Raw genomic sequence first — 22,134 nt, forward strand, 5'->3', positions numbered from 1 at the left:
TAATACTCCTATGTACTACCTACCTCACATACTCATTTATCTACTCCCTATTTAGTACATAGGAACAGGGAGTACCCTACCTTTGTACCGCTTATGTACCTCATTACATATTGCTACTATGTAGAATCTTATGAACTCACCTCAATACCTTTTTGAAATCTGCTATTTAAATTACTCCAGTGTACTCTGTCATCCATACTACATTACCCTAAATACTCCAATATGTAGATACTCCCCCTATGTTCAGCCTTATAGGATGGAAGTACCCACAACCTTTTTAGAGTGCTCCTGTTAGTAGGATTACCAACCTTTCTAGTCTTAACTTTCTAAATAACAAGCCACCATCTAAATTAAACTACTTTAATTCTTAACAAATCAAACTAATCAAGCTTTGTAAACATCTGTGTGTTTATAGTTAATCTTCTTGTCTATGCCCAGTAGTTGTCTTATGATGAACTCGGGTAAACGCTTGTGTCTCCATCGTGTGGGCAGTGGGGTGTGGTTGGCTCGACGTATCTTCCCGGCTACATACTTCTCAGCTTCAAACTCATTGGCCTTTTTTACCATGGCCAGTAAGGAGTTTTGGAAGATTTTTTCCTTCTTTTGGCGACGGTGCTGCTTTATCTGAAATTGAAGAGGAAAATATTTGAGTAAAAAGGGTTTGTAACATATATCAGTGAAGCCTCGTTTTCACTGTAAACATTTATATACATTGAATAGATTGCTTTATATGAGAAATAGCAGACAACTCAATACAGGAAAGTGCTACAACTTTTGGATCTACTTTCTTATTGCAATATTGTGCAGAAATCAGAAGGTAATGTTACGTTGTAAATGTTTATAAATAAGTATTTTAATAAATAATGAATACATACCCTAGCCCAGGTGTACCTCATCTTCTTCCACAGCTTCCTTCTCTGATGTTTCTTCATCTTCTTTCTCCGAATGACTATCAACCTCACTGCATGCATCTCTTCTTGCCGTATAGCTGGTAGACCAATCTCATCCTTCCTCCACTCTTTGTCCAACAGCGGGAGGATAGAACGAGGGTTCACAATCGGTATGTACGGTATTGGGTCCTGAGTTATACCATTGGGCTTTCGTTTATCGATAATTTCAACGCCGACACTCCTCGGCGCAAATGATAGGACTTTAGGATTGCAAACCAACTCATTCTTCGCTTTTACAACGTGAGGAGCAATAGGTTTACATTCCGATATGGTTTTCAGCGCCGTATTGAGGTTGAGAAGGCGAAATTCTGAAATAATATAATGAAAAATTGAGAATAATATTTAGGGTAAGTATAACCTCAAATCAGTTGCATACATACGTTTGATGGTATTGTGAAGAGAGTTCATTGTAAAGCTTTCTTCTTAATATCTAAAATATTACATAATTCATATAGTACAAGTAAATAGGACGAATTAATTGTTTTTGGAGTTACACAAGTTTAGGTTATAACTATGACTTGACACACTGACAGATTGACATTGTCAACTTGTGAAATGTCAGTGACACTGTTGACATTTGAGTGTTGCCAAATAAAGGATTAACGAGAATTTTGTTTTAAATTGTTTTTAGTTGGCATAAATTAATTTTAAAAATGAGTATATGATTGTTCAGTAATTTCAATATTATTTATTTCAAAGAAGTACTTCTAAAATCAATAAATCATATAATATTCTAGTTTTTGAAAACGTTTCTTCAGAAACCACAAATAAGTTCTTTGTCGTGGGGTACCCGTCCGACGTCACCTACCACTGCTATAGCCATGTCTCGATCTAAAGGAAATATAACACAATTTAATTTAAGTAGGTTATCACAATTAATATAAATATTTAATATAATATTTACTTACATTTACTCGATAAACTCTGCGCAGTACCGGATATTTCATCATTAGTAATCTGATCGATCATATTCATGGAAGTCTTGGCACTGTCTATTTGAAAGCCGCTGGCTAATTGAAGAGCTAGACCCTCAGTCAACTTCGTACAGTAATCATCGTGGATCGCTAAGCTTACTTCTGCAAAAAATAATGTAGGTTTGTACTTAGTACTCATACAAAATACTCGCAGACTCCAGCAAATCACGCTACCACAATCTATCAAAATGTCTTTTATTGATTTTCAACTTAATCTTGATCAGTTTAAGGTTCAATGTTGATTGGAGCAGCTTGATGTACCTACTGGCGTCTATATCTACACTCTCTACTGACAAAGGAGAAAGAGCTGACTATACAGTCACCAAGTAAGTTAGAGAACTTACTTAGCCTCTTCTTGCCGACGTCAATCTGCTTGAAGTTGAGATCTCCAACGTTCGTGAGGAACTCGGAGGCAGCAATCGCGACGTTCCACGCTGTATTTGAGCGAGTTTTTGCTACTATACCTGGAAATAACAAAAATGATTTCAGTTCATTGATCTCCCAGTCAGACCTGATAAAACAATAAGCGTTTAGGTAACCATCACAATAATCGAAATTATTTAAAAATCAGGAGTTATAGCTAAGTAGGTAGTCATACTCACTTATCAATCTGGTAGAGTAGAATACTAAATGCTTACCAAAAACGCCAGTATCGGCGTAAGATATGTTGAAGGCTCTATAGGTAGTGTGTACGTCTTCTCCTGACATGAGACCTAGTGGCTGCTGCGGCGTGCGGTCCATGTGGTGGCTGCCGTCTTGAACGTTCCCTGTGCCGCAAGCATGCGCGATTATTGAATGCTTGAGGAGAGACCTGGGACAGATATCGAATTTGAAGATGTCGGTAGCTACGGAGAAACTGGTACTAAACCTAATCTTGGCTTAACCTATATCTTCAATAAAAGCTAAAATTTTGTAATTTTAACAACCAGTTTTACCTAGCAGTGAGTACCTACATACATAAGTGGGATATCTAAGACGTCTTACAAAGGGCCATATCACCTAACATATGGTTGAAAAAACACTATAGGTACTTAATATGTATGATGATGATGATAGGCAACTTACGGTAAATCACAAGTGCCGCATCCGGGTACCACGACACATATCCAGGTGTCGGTGCAGGGTCCCATATCGTAGTACTCGAACCCTCGCCGCGCACGCGACTGTACGTGAGGCCTTGATGGTGGTTTTTCCTGGGAAGATAGTTATTGTTAAAGAAACAGGTTTAATTCAACTGGTTTTAATTTACCCAAAAATTTATTCAGCTAACTGAAATTAATAACCACAACGCTAATGGCAACACTCACTCGTCTCGGCTCTATCGCTTCTGCCATCTTCATTGTTTCTTCAAAAGGTACACCCACGCTAGCCACCGTACAATGATCAGTCTTGTAATGATAACTAGTGTAGCTGTTCAGAAGTTCACCAGTTATGCCCTCTATCCTACATTCCTGACAGTACATAGAATTGGCGAGTGGGCCTCCCCAACATGCTGTTTGGGCCAAGTCTATTACACGTTGTTGTGGGTGAATGCGGTGCAGATCATCTTTGATCAATGGTTTTAAGTCTTCCATCTCCCATTCTTTGAAGCAATTCCTAAAAAATGAAGGCATAAGATCATTTTAGAATGATTTACTTGAATAGTGTGTAGATAAAAGAGTCGTAGGGGTCTTAAATCTACAAAGAAATTAAGAGACGATTTGCTCTTGATATATAGAAAAATATGTGGGAGCTTTTTAACTTACTTCCCAAAAAGAGGGAGGTTCTAAATTCCATTCATAATCATACCTGAGAACAGTATCCAACAAAAAGCACTTCATTTCGGAGAAGGTAGTGACGGGACACCTGAGCGTGTAGGCTATGGACTGCCTGTCGCTGGTGCACGTCAGCGAGGCTCCTTGTTGAGTCATGTAGCGCATCTTCGTGTATCCGGAGAAGGCGCAGCTTGAGGCGCAAGAGGCGGCGCGGATGAAGTGGCTCGCGCCGAGGAACTCGTCTTCCTCGTAGCGGGACCCAGCCTAGGTGAAGAATGTGGGTAATGTGATTTAGATAGAAGGGGTTTTTGTAAATAACGTTTGATCTCATTATAAGTAATTTTGGAAGTGGTCCGACGAGTCAGCACGTCCTAAAGATACTCTGTGAAGGGGCAACACACGTGTTTCTAACATTTTATTTTTTGGGCCGTGAGTCCTTCGTCAATTTTTTTTATTATTATTGGTCCTACGTTATTGTTCACATTGTGTACGTTTCTAAGTTGAATGTGCATTTACCTGGTACATAACAGTGCAGGCACCAATCTGTGCTCCAAGAGGCTTTGCTGCTGCCACTCTCATCCCATTGAGCAGCACAGACCTCTGAACATCCATTGGACCATAGTCTGGTTTACACGTAGGAGACCAGCCTTGGTGACTCACCGAGAACTTTCGCAAGGGAATTCGTAGAAAAGTTTTCATGTTGAATAATTAAAATTGCGCGTGATATTTCTTATTGTCAGGTTGTCAGGTTTGGGTTGTCAGCATTTGTCAGTAATAAGAAAAAGTTTTGATAGATAGGTAGGATTGTCACAACGAAAAAGTCAATACCAAAATGGATGCATAGGTTAGGAGTTTATAACTAAGAATTTTACAGTAGGAGTGATTCATACTTGTAAACTTCTAGTTTATAGCCGCATTTGGTGTAATTTTATATTTCGCGATTGAATGTACGTCACCCCTAGCAGGAATATTTGTAGGTTTCGTATCGCAAACGTATCGAGTCTCCGATACGATAACCGAATAAAACGAAAGTGGGAGGTCGTAGATAGCTCCTTAATTAACTTTTTGATGATGCACACCTGAGGTACACCAAGTCAGCTAAAAGATCTTAACAATTCGATATCCTTGATCGATTTATTTAGTATCTATGCGTAATCATTCCAGTGACATTTTTGCGAAGCTCCAATTTCCCTATCAATTAGGTTGATCGATTTTTCGATATGTACCTAAAAATTAATGGAAACTTATCAGGAAACGTTGTTATCGGTGTGATAGTTATAAAGTTCAATTAATCTCGTTATTTATTAAGTTTATTACGTAGATTATCGTCACAAGGTCAGGTTTGCGTAAACAACACATGGCTAGGTTACAGGGTGTATTTTTGAGGGTTGATTTAGATTTTTTTTGTTTAGGTTTTTGGTCAATGACCTAATGTGACAATTTTGCCTCAATGATGATAAACTGTTTATGAAATCGAAACCTGGGATAACAAGTTTCTTGACAAAAATTTAGGTACCTAAATGCTTGCTCATTGTATCAACATCTCTCTCTACCTAATAGAGAAAAACTGAGGACTAAGTATCTAAATCTTATCTAAGATCTCTTCTTTTAAGCATCCACAAATGACAACAATCACCTTACCTTACCAACAGTTTTTGTAATAAGTAGGTACCTACTCAATAAAAATAAAAAAAAAACCTTATGAGCGATAACTAGCTAGCTACTCCAAGAATCAATTAAGAAAATTAATGCAAATAGTTCAAGCCCACCTCTATACCTCCTTACTTGTACGGAGAGACATGCAGCCACTTAATATTTAGGCAGCCCTAGAAGTCCTTTCTCGGACATCGGTCTCCTGCACCGTAAAACGGTTACTCAACCAAATTATCCTGAATGCACTTTTTGATCACACTATATTATTTACTATTTTTTACGCCTTCTTCATCATTGACCGCTTAATAGCTGGTGGTATCGTAAAGCAAGGAACCAAATTCGTTATACCGAGGTAACTTATTTGGAAGCTGCCTGTATGCAGGTACATATAGATTGTTTACTATGCTACTACCAATGGCTGGCACTCCTCTTCATGTCTTATTCAATACGAGCATCGTTTACGTAGTAGGTAGGTTCTTAGATAAGTAGTCAAAACTTCATAGATCTCAAGTAGGTAGGTACCGAGGTCCTCAAAACTATACATACTTGACTCAGGACCTAAGCGTGGGTCAGTGACCACTGTACGATAAATTGCACTTACCTTTCCTGAAGTATATAAGTGAATCCATTTGAACAGCTTAGACAGCAGACATACACAGCAGGATCCATCACTGAAGACATATATTCTTGCTGTTCAACCCAGCCTTGACTTGCGATTTTTGAATTTACGAGCTCAGAGTCCCTTTTGATGGGCGTTAAGTATCACTGCACTCTAGTTGAAGGAACCACTCCACCCGACGTCCCTTCTAACAATACCTACCTACATTCTATGCTCCGGCTTGGATAAACTTATTAACTTATAAACTTTTCGGACCCTAAGGTTTGGTTCACTTTCATATGCCAATTATTATCTATATTGTCAACATTCCTACTATCAGGAAGTCAAAGTATGAAGTCTCCCACACTAATTAAACGTCATTTTCCCACGATCTAGCCAAAATCGCGGCACGGTAAACAAACAGTGATTTTTGGCAGTTGCAGTATCAACCTATCACTTTTATGATTTAATCCGCACTTGTTATTGTTATGAAAGATAAGTGCGTGCTTTGATATCGACATCGGGTGACTATGATTTATGGAATAAACGAGACACTTTTTGCCTCGCGTAGGTTTTCAGGGGAAAACCTGACGCGTGGTTTAAATTTTTGCCCGAATGTGCCAAACCGCCACATTTCAATGTGTAATGTGGTAATTCGAAACGGGTTTGGTAAGTTCTCGAATTCTTTATCAGAATGTACGCTGTTAAAATGCCTTATGCATTACCTACTTGGGAATATGAAAAAAAAAAACACCTTATCTTTTTCAGTGCATGAAATTCGTAAAAACACATTTCCCCTCATATTGGTAACAAGCATGGTACGAAGAAGTTTTCGTTTTAGATAGTTCACCTGCAGCCGCTAATTCTTGTGCCGAAATTAAATCTGGAAAAAGTGGAAATATAGAAACAGGTACTAGTATGTACCTCTCTTGCTCTGCTTAGCTTATTGGCACACATAAAAAGTAATAAATCTTAGCATTGAAACCTTCATAATAACCAATAGGTACCAATGGATGTGTGATTCATAGTCCTCTTGCAACATGGTCACACTACTTGGGACAATGCTCCTTCAATATTCGCATAGCTATAACATTATTACCTGTTGTTAACTTAAGATAAGCTATCGATGCGCAACACAATAAAAGGTTTCGAGTATTTATATACCAATCAGTGGCACACCCGCTTTAACATCCAAAAATTATCCGCTTAGTCATCAAGACCGCAGACAAAACGATTTCTTGAAAAGTCAAAATGAAGGCCGAATATCAAGATGATCCTGAATATCCAAAACTACTGGACAACAATGACAGCCTGGGACACTTCAGACAAAGGTTTTTCCTCAAGAAAGACTACATCTACATGTGCGGTAACTCCCTAGGACTCGCTACTAAGGACGCCGAAAAATGCGTCCTAGAAGTAATGGAGAAATGGAAAGACGAAGGCATCAAAATCTGGATGGTGGACAACAATAAATACTACTTATATTCAAGATACCTTGCCAAGCTCATGGCACCAATCGTTGGAGCTGATGCTGACGAAATCGCAGTTTTTGGAGGCACCACGATCAACATCCATCAAGGCATCAGCACTTTTTATAAGCCGACTAAGGATAAGTACAAAATATTGGTAGACGACGTCAATTTCCCAACTGATCGTTACGCAGTGGATAGTCAGGTAAGACTGAAGGGTTACGACCCTGCTGACGCCGTCAAAGTTGTGAAAAGCAAGGGAAACTTCATGGATGAAGATGAAATTATCGACGCCATGACGGAAGATGTAGCTCTCGTTTTTCTTCCAAACGTGTATTACAGAACAGCCCAAGTTCTAGACATGGTGAAAATAACTAACGCAGCTAAAGAAAGGGGCATTCTTATGGGATGGGATCTTTGCCATGGCGTTGGAGCCGTTGAAATTAATCTGAAGGAAGTAGACCCTGATTTCGCTATATGGTGTACTTATAAGTACTTGAATGGAGGTCCCGGGTCTTCTGCGGCCATATACATTAATAGGAGACATCACAATAAATTACCAGGCTTAGCCGGATGGTATGGAAATAAGATTGAGACACAATTTCTATTGAGACAAAACTTCGACCACCAGCAAGATGCTAACGGCTGGCAGATTGGTACTCCGAATATTTTATCCATGGCATCCTTAGAAGGCGCTTTGAGGGTAATCAACGAAGCTGGAATCCCGAACATGAGGAAGAAATCTTTGCATATAACTGGTTACATGATGTATCTTATCGAAAAAAAGCTGTCAGCTTACGGTTTCCGTGTAGGCAATTTGAGAGAAGATAGTAGAAGAGGGGGTCATGTATGTTTGGAACATGATGAAGGCTACAGAATCAGTATCGCGTTGAAGATGAGAGGGATTGCGCAAGACTTTAGGGACCCCAATGTGATCAGATTGACCCCAACAGCTTTGTACACCAGCTACGAAGAAGTTTATATAGTAGTGGAAACCCTTTTAGATATTATGAAGACCGAAAGCTACAAAGAGATCGATAAGAATAGAAGTCTTGTTGTATAATTTGTTTTTGCGTGTGTTAAACGAAACGTAATTACTCCTAGTTGATAATTTAGTGGTATAAGTTTGTGTGCAAGTGGTTATGTTTTCCTTGTGTAGATAATAATATATAATAGGATAAATTAGGTAATTATGAATAAAACAATCAGTATTTGGTTTTCTTTATATTTTAAATTGAAAATAGGCTTATACTATTTTACTCGAGTTGCAATGTGATTATATCAACATGCCATAAAATTTATCCTATCACAAGTCCAGAATTATATTAGACACATATTTTTGGAGGTTGTTTAACAAAAAAATATTCACACTTATTATAATCACACCACAACGATCCATTTATAAATAAAAAAATAATTATGTATAACAATTAACAAAATGTCAAAACGTCATTCCTTCTCAGTATTGCAGGCCGAAATAAAAAGAATCTATTTTTCAACTAACAACATTTGCTGTGACTTTTCGTACTTACAACTTATCTGGGATGTACAATAGTGAACCCTATTTATTTTTAATAAACCTTAATAATAACAGTTTTTTTCTATTTATCATTATTATTTATTACTATTTACAGTAATTTACATCACAAGAGTATGTTGTATGGTGGCCGATACAACATTTTAATGTTTTCCAACATAAACTAACGTAAGGAACTGATAATAAGACCTTACGGTCCGAAGTCTACAAATACCAGGATTGATTCATCCATGATTTTGAATTTAGAGTATAAAGACTATTACGTAAATCTGTCGAAAACTTTGAACAAAACTGAATTTTTCATGAAATGCTAGTTGGAAACATGTCTACTCAGGAGTCCTAATTAACTAACATTACCTATCGTTTTAAACAGACATACAATTGAACTTGGCTGAATTCAAATGCTTTTCTAATATATCTATTTTATTTACAACTACATTTGTGTGTAACATCGAGATATCAACTACATTCAAACCTAGTAAGTACGAACTTTACGGGTGGTTTTAACACAAGAAAACCGTGTTTTCCGTAAAATAGGTACCGAACTCTTACAGGAATGATGTTAGGAATACTATTACAAACAGGACTCCCGGCCGTCACAATGAAGCACAATTTCACAAAAAAAAAAAACGAAAACAATGTTTTTTTTTCTATTTTGTATTTTTTTAACACTTATATCCCTCTTGGGGGGTTTTTTATGTCAGTAACGAGTGTTACCTCGGTTGGAAAGGTAGAGGGCGTTGGTCGTTACTGTCGAATCGTGGGCAGATTGTTGGGTTGTGTCCACCATACATGTTTCCGCTCACAGCACACACGAATGAGTGACAGATGGTTGCGAGACTGACGCTTTGAGTCTCTGTAATAAATGGAAAATATATTGTTAGTATAACATGTATGAATACTTTTACTAAAATGAACTACGCTTATTCACTACACTACCTGTTAAATTCTACATACATAGAAAGACAGCTAACACATGAGAAAAATACGAAAAACGTAAAAAAACATGATGACAGTCAAGATAACTTTTAAAACAGTACACTACTATCAACTATGGACATGCCTAAAAAAATGCTCTTCTAAAATGATAACGATATGATATCTTCTAAAAGACTGATAATCTTGATATAATATGTAAGAAAAAAATTAAGAAAAAGTCGACTAACTAAATCACATAGAACAGCCATTTTGCGATCTCGGCCAAACAGCAGTCGTTACAACATTCTGTAAAGTAATTCAAACAAAATACTATTTGCTTGTAGTTCTTAATATGCTTGAGTTTGAAGGTTAAGTAAAAAAAATATGGATATCAAGTTGCTCAAATATTGCACAGTAACTACACAAAGCGGAGAAACAAAATGCTCGGGCCAGTCGTGGATGTCTCGGACGGCGGCTACACTACGTACAGTTGTGCAGGCGACAGTCGTGGATGTCTCGGACGGCGGCTACACTACGTACAGTTGTGCAGGCGACAGTCGTGGATGTCTCGCCGGCGGCTACACTACGTACAGTTGTGCAGGCGACAGTCGTGGATGTCTCGCCGGCGGCTACACTACGTACAGTTGTGCAGGCGACAGTCGTGGATGTCTCGCCGGCGGCTACACTACGTACAGTTGTGCAGGCGACAGTCGTGGATGTCTCGCCGGCGGCTACACTACGTACAGTTGTGCAGGCGACAGTCGTGGATGTCTCGCCGGCGGCTACACTACGTACAGTTGTGCAGGCGACAGTCGTGGATGTCTCGCCGGCGGCTACACTACGTACAGTTGTGCAGGCGACAGTCGTGGATGTCTCGCCGGCGGCTACACTACGTACAGTTGTGCAGGCGACAGTCGTGGATGTCTCGCCGGCGGCTACACTACGTACAGTTGTGCAGGCGACAGTCGTGGATGTCTCGCCGGCGGCTACACTACGTACAGTTGTGCAGGCGACAGTCGTGGATATCTCGCCGGCGGCTACACTACGTACAGTTGTGCAGGCGACAGTCGTGGATGTCTCGCCGGCGGCTACACTACGTACAGTTGTGCAGGCGACAGTCGTGGATGTCTCGCCGGCGGCTACACTACGTACAGTTGTGCAGGCGACAGTCGTGGATGTCTCGCCGGCGGCTACACTACGTACAGTTGTGCAAGCGACAGTCGTGGATGTCTCGCCGGCGGCTACACTACGTACAGTTGTGCAGGCGACAGTCGTGGATGTCTCGCCGGCGGCTACACTACGTACAGTTGTGCAGGCGACAGTCGTGGATGTCTCGCCGGCGGCTACACTACGTACAGTTGTGCAGGCGACAGTCGTGGATGTCTCGCCGGCGGCTACACTACGTACAGTTGTGCAGGCGACAGTCGTGGATGTCTCGCCGGCGGCTACACTACGTACAGTTGTGCAGGCGACAGTCGTGGATGTCTCGCCGGCGGCTACACTACGTACAGTTGTGCAGGCGACAGTCGTGGATGTCTCGCCGGCGGCTACACTACGTACAGTTGTGCAGGCGACAGTCGTGGATGTCTCGCCGGCGGCTACACTACGTACAGTTGTGCAGGCGACAGTCGTGGATGTCTCGCCGGCGGCTACACTACGTACAGTTGTGCAGGCGACAGTCGTGGATGTCTCGCCGGCGGCTACACTACGTACAGTTGTGCAGGCGACAGTCGTGGATGTCTCGCCGGCGGCTACACTACGTACAGTTGTGCAGGCGACAGTCGTGGATGTCTCGCCGGCGGCTACACTACGTACAGTTGTGCAGGCGACAGTCGTGGATGTCTCGCCGGCGGCTACACTACGTACAGTTGTGCAGGCGACAGTCGTGGATGTCTCGCCGGCGGCTACACTACGTACAGTTGTGCAGGCGACAGTCGTGGATGTCTCGCCGGCGGCTACACTACGTACAGTTGTGCAGGCGACAGTCGTGGATGTCTCGCCGGCGGCTACACTACGTACAGTTGTGCAGGCGACAGTCGTGGATGTCTCGCCGGCGGCTACACTACGTACAGTTGTGCAGGCGACAGTCGTGGATGTCTCGCCGGCGGCTACACTACGTACAGTTGTGCAGGCGACAGTCGTGGATGTCTCGCCGGCGGCTACACTACGTACAGTTGTGCAGGCGACAGTCGTGGATGTCTCGCCGGCGGCTACACTACGTACAGTTGTGCAGGCGACAGTCGTGGATGTCTCGCCGGCGGCTACACTACGTACAGTTGTGCAGGCGACAGTCGTGGATGTCTCGCCGGCGGCTACACTACGTACAGTTGTGCAGGCGACAGTCGTGGATGTCTCGCCGGCGGCTACACTACGTACAGTTGTGCAGGCGACAGTCGTGGATGTCTCGCCGGCGGCTACACTACGTACAGTTGTGCAGGCGACAGTCGTGGATGTCTCGCCGGCGGCTACACTACGTACAGTTGTGCAGGCGACAGTCGTGGATGTCTCGCCGGCGGCTACACTACGTACAGTTGTGCAGGCGACAGTCGTGGATGTCTCGCCGGCGGCTACACTACGTACAGTTGTGCAGGCGACAGTCGTGGATGTCTCGCCGGCGGCTACACTACGTACAGTTGTGCAGGCGACAGTCGTGGATGTCTCGCCGGCGGCTACACTACGTACAGTTGTGCAGGCGACAGTCGTGGATGTCTCGCCGGCGGCTACACTACGTACAGTTGTGCAGGCGACAGTCGTGGATGTCTCGCCGGCGGCTACACTACGTACAGTTGTGCAGGCGACAGTCGTGGATGTCTCGCCGGCGGCTACACTACGTACAGTTGTGCAGGCGACAGTCGTGGATGTCTCGCCGGCGGCTACACTACGTACAGTTGTGCAGGCGACAGTCGTGGATGTCTCGCCGGCGGCTACACTACGTACAGTTGTGCAGGCGACAGTCGTGGATGTCTCGCCGGCGGCTACACTACGTACAGTTGTGCAGGCGACAGTCGTGGATGTCTCGCCGGCGGCTACACTACGTACAGTTGTGCAGGCGACAGTCGTGGATGTCTCGCCGGCGGCTACACTACGTACAGTTGTGCAGGCGCACCGAGGGCCAGTCGTCGAGGTCGTGCGGCGCGGGGCGGGCGTCGGGCTGCTCGCGGCGCCGCGACAGCTGCGGCGGCTCCGAGCGCGACACGCAGCCCTCGTGGATGTGCACCGACGAGATATCCGACCCGGGGATCTCGAACATCACTTCTAGGAGTAGGTTTTCCTGAAAAAGAAACAAAAGTTATAGTGGATTCTTAAAATCAATCAACAGTCGTTCGAAATTAAGAATCAACAAATGGATGTTGACAGCATTGAACACTCAATCTGTTCACGTGTCTCTAGGTGCGCCCTCATAGAGTAAGCAGGCGGGCATTCGTCGCGCGAGGCTGCTCGTTCTCAGTAGACGAGCCTTGAGTGAGGGAAGCACGTGCGCCATCGCGGCCGAGTGACCGCGCGGTGGCCACCATGACTCGTGAGTGTCTGTTTTGCACAAAAGCGCCTAAGTACTGGGTGTCCCAAAAGTCCTTTAAAATTTAAATTTCGAATAAAATTCAAATGGCGCGCGGGGTGCGGGGGTAGCACTAACAGTCTTTCTGAATTCATTCACCATGGTACATTTTATCGGAGCGGATCGTGCTTTTTGTGTGCGTGAGTTTTATCACAACAATGATTCGGCCACCATTGGCCACCAGTGCCGGACTAGATTCGCCCGCGAGAGTGCGCGACCCACTCTGATAGCGACACCACGCGCCACGACCCTCCAAACCCATGTTTTTACTTATTATCAACACATAGTGTATTGTCTGTGTCCCGTGTATGTCGATTACTTGATTATAGTACGTCTTTTCACACTCTTCATTCACCTCGAACAGCAGCTCGTACTGGGCTACAGGACAGTCATCATCATTATCCTAGCGTTGTCCTGGTTGCCCTTCCGGGCCCGGGGTCCGCTTTCCTGCTTCTTCTCCTCCACTTCGCTCGGTCTTTAGCATCCCTGGTGGTTAGTCCATTGGCACGCAGGTCATCCCTTACGACGTCAAGCCAGCATTTCCTGGGTCTACCCAGTCTGCCCCGGCCAGGCGGAGGCGCCATGGCTAGACATTTGTTCCCCACGTAAGTGGCCGGTTTCCGTAAAACGTGTCCGTACCAGCGTAAGCGACACTCTTGCAGTTTGTCTGCAATGTCACGGACATGAAGGCTGCCGCGGATGCGCGAGTTCCTAACGCGGTCTTTCCGCGTAACTCCACACATCCAGCGCAGCATTTTCATCTCCGTGACCCGCAGCTCCTGCTTGTGCCGCTCAAGCACAGGCTACGCTTCACTGCCATACAAAAGGACAGGCCTAATGATGGATTTATAGACCTGTCCCTTCAGCTTAACCGGCATTTTAGGGTCACAAATGACACCAGACACCTCACGCCACTTGGCCCATGCCACCGAAATTCGTGCCCTGACGTCGCAATCGATGCCACCAGACGCGTGAAGGACAGATCCCAAGTACCTGACCTGGTCCGTCTGCTCAACCATATTACCGTCTATGCAGACGGAGGTGGGATCTGTCGAGTTGCAGGCCACGTACTCAGTCTTCCCCACATTCAGCTGCAAACCGCCGTTCTCGAGTGACTCCTTCCACATGTTAACACGCTGCACCAACCGTCCCTTGTCCGCGTCTGCCAGCGCGATGTCGTCAGCATACATGAGCAACCACGGGGGCTGCTCATGCGCATCTCGGATACTTTCGGACAATAAGTCCAGTATCACGCTGAAAGGACGGAGCCCTGGTGTACTCCAACGGTAACAGGGAAGGGTGTAGTGTCACCAACAGCGGTCCGAACCACTGAATCGGAATCCCGGTACATGTCTTGGATAATGTCAACATAGACTTCTGGCACCCCTTTGGACCGCAGCGCCCACGGGATCATCATGCGAGGAACACAGTCGAAGGCCTTCTGCATGTCCAGAAAAAGGAAATGCAGAGGTGTGTTCTTCGCCCTGTATTTCTCCATCACGATCCTTAGGGCGAAAACAGGGTCCATGGTTCCATGACCAGGGCGGAAGCCATACTGACAATCCGAAACAATGCACTCCTGCCGGAGCCGAGAGTCGACGATCCGCTCAAAGAGCTTCATGGTGTGGGACATGACCTTTATACCGCGATAGTTTCCACACTCCTGCACAGACCCCTTGCCCTTAAAGACTGGAGTGATGATACTCCGTCTCCATTGGTTCGGGATCCGGCCGGTGTCCCATACGCGGTTAAATAGGTTTGTTAGGATGCCCACCCCACGAGGCCCCATAGCTTTCCATACTTCGATGGGGACTCCATCGGCTCCGACAGCTTTCCGATTTTTCATGCGGCGAAGAGCCAACTGGACTTCGTCAGGCGTTATCGGTGGCACCAGTCCTTGATTCGGAGGGAGGTCCGGTGGCTGCACTTCTCTGTGCTGCTTATTCAGCAGCTCGTGGAAATAAGAGCGCATCTCTCCTTCACCGCGAGGTCCTCGCATAACAGGTTGCCGTCAGGATCTTTGACACAGCGGCACTTGGAGATGTCCTCATCATCATCATCATCTTCCTGTCCTGTTCCCAAGTCATTTGGGGTCGGCGCAACATGTCTTTTTCTTCCATTCCTCTCTGTCAGACGTCATACTTACATCCACTCCTTTTTGCTTCATGTCTTCTTTCAGGCAATCAATCCATCTTTATACTTGACATATTGCAAATCGATTTGGCTATATTTTTATGACCGGCCGCCTGCCTGACGTCAACCCTCCTTGGGAATGCTATTGTTGGCGGTTTTCCCTCCGCCTGAGGGTCGACCCATGGTGCTGAATACTATGCACGGGTCCATAGTTTTTTCCCTTAGTCACCTCTTACGACACCCACGGGATGATATGGGTCAGCCCTATTCGAAACCGGAAGCTGCACGGCATCACTTGGAGAAAGAAACTTTAATCCTGGAACGCGCCAACTTATAAATGAGCTTTTGCCCCTCAGACGTTTCCAACCTATCATATAGTGGCTGTAAGTGGTTACGTCTGGCTCTGGCTACAGCTCGTTTTGTGGCTCGTTTTGCAAGCCTGTAAGCGTCGCGATCTTCGGGAGAGTTGGACGCTTGCCACTTCAGAAAAAGTGCTTTCTTCACCCTAGTCTCCCTCTGGACTGTGTCGTCCCACCACCAAGTTTCCTTGTCACACTTGCGTCCACCCTTAGACATTCCCAGCACCGCCTTCGCCGCCTCCGTGACAGATGCCTGAATCCTGTCCCAGTGTTTTTGAACAAGTTCGCCTTCGGCTCCGTCGCACTTGTCGCCGATAGCCGAGGCGAGCATGTGGGACTTGTTTTCATCAAGCATCCACCACCTAATTTGGCGTTGGAAGTGCTCCGGACGTTTGTCTTTGGGCTTCACACAGAGATCCATGACAAGGAGACGGTGTTGCGCAGTGAGACTCTCGCCGGGTATGACCTTGCAGTTGGCTACTTTGCTGATGTGATGCCTTCTAGTGAGTAGGAAGTCGATTTGGGTCGCGTTTCTCCCGCTGCTGTAGGTGATCAAATGGTCAGGTTTCTTTTTGAAAAACGTGTTCACAACGGCCAGGTCGGCTGCGGCACACGTCCGGAGAATCTCTTTCCCTTCCGTGTTCCGGTTACCGTATCCAAAGCCTCCGTGAACCCGTTCAAAATCCACCCCCAACTCACCCACATGACCGTTCAAATCGCCCCCCAAAACGATGTCCTGCGACAACGGGATGCCACTAAGCACATCACCGAGTTTATTCCAGAACGAAATCTTGTCAGCATCGCTACAACCGGCCTGTGGTGCGTATGCACTTATCAAGTGGGTTTGAACCCCCTCGATAAGCACCTTGACTACCATAAGTCGGTCGCTAAGGCGTTTCACCTCCAAGATATCGTCGTGCAATCCCTCGGCTAGCACTATAGCTACCCCGTTCTCCCCACCAGGTGCACCCGTGTAGATCAGCTTGTAGCCATTCCCAATGTACCGGGATCTGCTGCCTTTCCACCGAGTCTCCTGCAGGAACGCCACGGCCACCCTCCGCCTGATGAGTGCGTCGGCCAGCTCCCTCGCGCGTGCAGTCAACGTGCCAATGTTCCACGTTGCGAAGCGGATCTTCTTTTCGGTAGGGGCTCGCTTCTTTGACCGTGCCCGCCCGTGGCACGGTAGCCCTTGCCCACTTGCCACAGGAGTCGGGCGAAGCTCCTGCGCGCCGTTATGCGGCGGCGCCCTATCCGTGACCCTTTTCCTATTTTTCCTATCCATTGATATGGCTATAATGTGGCCTTTACGGAAGCGACTGCCGTCTGACCTCCCAACCCCGAAGGGAAAGCCTGCGCCAGAGCCTCGTTCGTTTTTCAGCAGGTGTACCGACTAGCAGGTGAGGTTGGCTTGGGCCCGATGATCTTGGTGGGCCCCATACACCCACTGGGCTACAGGACAGTATAGAGTACATACCATGATAGCCCGGAGGCCGCGGGCGCCGGTCTTGCGCTCCATGGCCATGGCGGCGACGGCGGCCAGCGCCTCCGTGCTGAACGTCAGCTCGCACTTGTCCATCGCGAACAGCAGCTTGTACTGGGATACCTAAGGAAAATATAACATTGCCAAAATGAATTTTCGATAATTTATACTGAAGTTTTTTTTGAGGAAAGTCAAATATAAGTACCTATACCTACGTCATTTTCAACAACATTTTTCTTCTCTTGTGTGCATTTCGCTATCGCAATCTTATATGCGTTTTGTGTGAACTAGCCGAAACTGTAAACACGTGTTGACGTCACGAAGTACGGCGCTTAACTGAGTAATGACAACAAGTGCCCTCGCCTCTCCGCCCCACCGCTCACATATCTAAGGCGCGGCCAACCAGTTCCGCGCGGATTATACTAGAACTTTTTATCATGGTTCGAGAAATAGAACATGGGTAAAACTATTGAAGCTTTATTTTATTCTATAAATAAATGTATAAAATATTCATTTTATATTGTAATGGAGTAATCAAATGTGGGTAACTCAAATAAATACCTATATAAATTATAGTACTCAGTAGTAACTCTTTAAGTAAAGTATTTGTTTGAACTCACCATAGCGTTTTTAGGTTCCGTTAGTATCCGTACAAGCAGATCTTGGTTCAGACTATGGAAAGGTACTAGCACGGGGAATCTGCCCACGAACTCCTGCAAAATGAAAGAATAACATTTATAAAGTTCAGTTTGTATGATCATCATCATCATCATCTCAGCCATAGGACGTCCACTGCTGAACATAGGCCTCCCCCTTAGATCTCCACAGTTTGTATGTAAGGGTTTATTTCAGGAACTATTCTCAAATTACAAATTCACAATATTTTTTGTAGTTCAGGTTCAGTTGCGGGATGCAGTTTCCTTGGAAAGCGTATGTAAATGTTCATCATCATCAGCCTATCACAGTCCACTGCTGGACATAGGCCTCTCCAAGTGCACGCCACTGAGATCGATTTTCGGCTTCTCGCATCCAGCTCCTGCCAGCCGTCTTGCGCAAGTCATCACTCCACCGTGCCTGAGGACGTCCTACACTACGTTCATATTCATATTATTTATTTGCATTCCACAATGTATAAAGTAGGTTTGCCGAGGCGTGGTCTCCACTCTAGAACTCGTTCACCCTTCGTTCATCGGTTCTTCGGCTAATATGGCCAGCCCACTGCCACTTCAGCTTGCTGATTCGGTGGGCTATGTCGATGACCTTGGTTCTCTGACGGATTACCTCATTTCTGATGGGCTCCCTCAGAGAAATGCCGAGCATAGCCCTTTCCATAGCCCGCTGAGCGACTTTAAACTTGTGGACCAGCCGTACCGACAGTGTCCACGTTTCGGCTCCTAAGTCATGACAGGTAGGACGCACTGATTGAAGACTTTTGTCTTTAGGCACTGTGGGATCGACGATGTTAGGAGTCGACCTAGCTTCCCAAATGCAGCCCAACCCAACTGAATTCTCCTATTCACCTCGTCCTTAAAGTTGTTTCTACCTTACTGCAATGTCTGCCCAAGGTATACATATTTCAAAACAACTTCGAGAACGGCGCCGTGTATCGCAATCGGTTCCGGTAGAACATGTTCATTGAACATGACCTTGGTTTTGTCCAAGTTCATCCGTAGGCCGATGCGTAGAGAAGATTCAGCCAGGTCGTTCAGCATCTGTTGTAGGTCCTGCAGCGTTTCCGCCATGATGACGGTATCGTCAGCAAATCACAAGTGGCAGATGTGTTCGCCATTGATGTTGATGCCGCGTCCTTTCCAGTTCAGCGTCTTGAACATATCCTCCATTGCATTAGTGAACAGTTTCGGGGAAATAACATCCCCTTGTCTCACTCCTCGATGCAACGGTATGGGCCTAGTTTGCTGATTCTGTACTTGGACGGACATTGTAGCGATAGCGGCTTCGTAGAGACATCTCATCACTTGGATGTATCGCCAATCTACTTGACAACGCTGCAGGGACTCCAGAACAGACCAGATTTCAACCGAGTCAAAGGCCTTCTCATAGTCCACAAATGCTAAACACAGGGGCTGATTATACTCTTCGGTCTTCTGTATAATCTGCCGCACTGTGTGGATGTGGTCTATGGTGCCGTATCCGCTCCGAAACCCAGCCTGCTCCAGTGGTTTGAATTCGTCGAGTCTCCGCGCAAGTCGGTTCGTGATCACTCTTGAGAACAGCTTATATACGTGGCTTAGGAGGGAAATGGGTCGATAGTTCTTCAGCTGGGTTTTGTCTCCCTTTTTAAAAAACAGGACGACAACACTCCTACTCCACGCCTCTGGAGTTCTCCCTTCAAACAGGACGGCGTTAAAAAGCTTCTGGAGTCCCCCAGTACGGGCTTACCTCCTGCTTTTAATAGCTCTGTTGTAATGCCATCCTCGCCAGGGGCTTTTCCATTTTTGAGTTGTCTCAGAGCGATCTCGATTTCGCCACTGCTGACTTCTGGCAGGTCTTCGGTGAAATGGCGTGTTAATGTGGCTCTAGAATCCTCATTTCCGGGATCAGGTCGAGATGCATGCGATGCGTATAACCGGCCATAGAAATTTTCCACTTCCGAAAGGACTGCCGGCACCGAAGAAACGACTTCTCCACTTGTTGTGGTCAGCTTCGTCAAGTGGCTTCTTCCAAGAGATTGTACGAACACCTTTGACCCCCGATTCAGCTCAATTGCTCTTTCAATGTCAAGAGTGTTGGAGCATCGGAGGTCGCGTCGTACGTGCTTGTTGATCTCTTGGTTTAGAGCCCGCGTAGCTGACGAAGTGACAAGCAGGTTTTCACGTCGTTTCTTCATAAGCCCTAATGTCTCTTCCGAAAGCTTTGATTTCTTGCCCTTACGCTGCATGTTACAGAATCTCGAACCTCCCTCCCTGAGGATCCGAACCACATATTCGTGGTTCTGGTTGACGTCTGTTGTGGTCTCCACGGCGGCAAATCGGTTCTCCAAATTTGACTGGAACGTTTCAGATCCTGTCATGGTTTGGAGCAGTGTTGGTCGGAGCCTGGCCTTCATCAGACGGAAACGTTCGGCCTTGAAGTTGATATTCAGAGAGCCCCGGACAAGTCGTTGATCGCTACCGGTATTAAACCTATTGATCACGGAGACGTCTCTGACTATGTGCTTCTTGTTCGTCATGATGAAGTCAATCTCATTTTTAGTCATAGTGTCGGGGCTTTGCCACGTCCACTTCCTTTGGGGCTGCTTTTGAAAAAGGAGTTCATCAAAAAGAGCCCCTCGCGTTCGAGGAAGTTGACGAGCATTTGCCCCCTATGATTCCTGCTTCCAAATCCATGGGATCCTACTGCCGATTCGCCGCAAATCTGTAGTCCCACTTTAGCGTTAAATGTTGTAAATGTTGGCGGAAGCTAATAAAGTATTTTTTTTTCATGTGTATATCTACACACAGATAGGGCAGCCGCTCCTTATAAAACATTGGTATTCAGCTGCATCTGGTTTGACTGGAAGCCGACCCAATATAGTTGTATAGTAGTAAAGGCTAGACAGATTATAACAATATAAATAAAAAAAAACCCTTTTTTTTTCAATTGCTCGTGTTTGATGCTTATTATACTGAGATTTTTTTCTATGTATCGAGGTAGGTTGAAGGTTACTTTTAACTACAGTTCCATCGGAACACGGGTGCTACTGCTGAAGCTAGTAAAATATAAAAAATATGTAGTGATATACTCACGGGTATCATCCCGAAGTCGATGAGGTCGCGGGCCTGCACCTTGCGCAGCCAGGCGTCGCGCTCGTCGTTCTCGGCGCGCGCGGAGTCGAGCGGCGAGGCGTCGGACGCGGCGGCCGCCAGCGCCGCGCGGCGCCCGGAGCGCGGGTCCCACGCGCCGAAGCCGAGGTACTTCTCGTTGTTGCGGCGCTGCACTAGTCTAAAGAGGTGGGAGTGTTTAGTTAGGCTGAAGGCGTGAAACTTGTGACGAACGAGCGACAACGGGGATGAATATAAAAAAAGCATTGTGCGAACGAAGAGATCGGGTGAAACACGGGCGACGGGGAAGCGACGGTAACACAAGATGGTTTTGTCGCTTATCGGGTATATATTGGCGACAGCCCTCTAGTTTGTTTTGTGCTCACACAATCGCGTCGCCGCATCGTCATCATAAGTTTCGTGCCCGAAAAAAATGAAGACGCCACTTTCATTACAATATGACAGTATACCCAAGATGGCGGCTCAATTATTTTTAATGTACACACAACATGGATATCAAATGAAAAAAAAAATTACGTCACTCTTAATCCAAAATGACGGCGGACTTGTAAAAGCTCGCAAAAATTAGTTTGAAATAAATATCTTCAACAGCTCGAGCTAAAATTTGGTTTATACTCTAATCTCTATAAATAAACACAAAGATTAAAAGTGTAATAATAATGAATAATGTAGATTGAAAGTGTAATAATGTTATAGTTTTATTACTGAATATTTGTACACCACCTTACTTGGTAGAGCATAGTGATACTTTTTATACAGGAATGAATTTTATCCAGTGCGCAAACTTTGTCAACTTATAGTTAAATAAGTTTTATAGATACGTATATTTTTATTTTGTCGTGTTTTAGTACAAAAAAGAAAAGTCATTGATATCCAAAGATGTTTATTTTGTAAACGATTGTACGGTCACAGTCGTCATAGTAGGCACGGCGGCAACGCGAAACCGGTTTACTGACGCGAGCGCTGCTCCA

General features: G+C 45.3%; 4 protein-coding genes across 5 annotated transcripts in view; 1 reads left to right on the plus strand and 3 right to left on the minus strand.

Moving 5' to 3' along the window:
- Positions 1–346: 346 nt before the first annotated feature.
- LOC124637091 lies at positions 347–1,571 on the minus strand. The gene is made up of 3 exons (XM_047173423.1): positions 1,331–1,571; positions 876–1,258; positions 347–624 (listed from the first exon to the last, which is right to left on the minus strand). Exons 1-3 carry the CDS (start codon positions 1,356–1,358, stop codon positions 385–387), a joined length of 651 nt encoding a protein of 216 aa, XP_047029379.1. The 5' UTR covers positions 1,359–1,571; the 3' UTR covers positions 347–384.
- A 120-nt stretch (positions 1,572–1,691) lies between these two features.
- LOC124637019 (cytochrome b-c1 complex subunit 2, mitochondrial-like) lies at positions 1,692–4,377 on the minus strand. Its single transcript, XM_047173332.1, has 8 exons — positions 4,195–4,377; positions 3,713–3,942; positions 3,232–3,520; positions 2,990–3,117; positions 2,563–2,735; positions 2,269–2,388; positions 1,859–2,026; positions 1,692–1,781 (listed from the first exon to the last, which is right to left on the minus strand). Exons 1-8 carry the CDS (start codon positions 4,375–4,377, stop codon positions 1,705–1,707), a joined length of 1,368 nt encoding a protein of 455 aa, XP_047029288.1. The 3' UTR covers positions 1,692–1,704.
- Positions 4,378–7,101: 2,724 nt separating this feature from the next.
- Positions 7,102–8,989, plus strand: LOC124636782 (kynureninase-like). Its single transcript, XM_047172925.1, has one exon. It carries the CDS (start codon positions 7,181–7,183, stop codon positions 8,459–8,461), a length of 1,281 nt encoding a protein of 426 aa, XP_047028881.1. The 5' UTR covers positions 7,102–7,180; the 3' UTR covers positions 8,462–8,989.
- The window catches only part of LOC124636781 (ATP-dependent Clp protease ATP-binding subunit clpX-like, mitochondrial), a 41,645-nt gene continuing 28,120 nt past the window's right edge, over positions 8,610–22,134 (minus strand). The window contains exons 9-13 of one of the 2 annotated variants that reach the window (XM_047172923.1): positions 21,128–21,323; positions 18,002–18,094; positions 17,376–17,504; positions 12,960–13,124; positions 8,610–9,791 (exon numbers count right to left, since the gene is read on the minus strand). In XM_047172923.1, the coding sequence (XP_047028879.1) occupies positions 9,738–9,791; positions 12,960–13,124; positions 17,376–17,504; positions 18,002–18,094; positions 21,128–21,323 (637 nt within the window). In that variant the 3' untranslated portion in view covers positions 8,610–9,737. Of the gene's footprint in view, positions 9,792–12,943; positions 13,125–17,375; positions 17,505–18,001; positions 18,095–21,127; positions 21,324–22,134 lie in introns of both variants that reach the window. The other variant, XM_047172924.1, reaches the window with a different exon arrangement.

Source organism: Helicoverpa zea, chromosome 15, assembly GCF_022581195.2.
Source record: "Helicoverpa zea isolate HzStark_Cry1AcR chromosome 15, ilHelZeax1.1, whole genome shotgun sequence".
In the NCBI taxonomy this organism is placed as follows: Eukaryota; Metazoa; Arthropoda; class Insecta; order Lepidoptera; family Noctuidae; genus Helicoverpa; species Helicoverpa zea.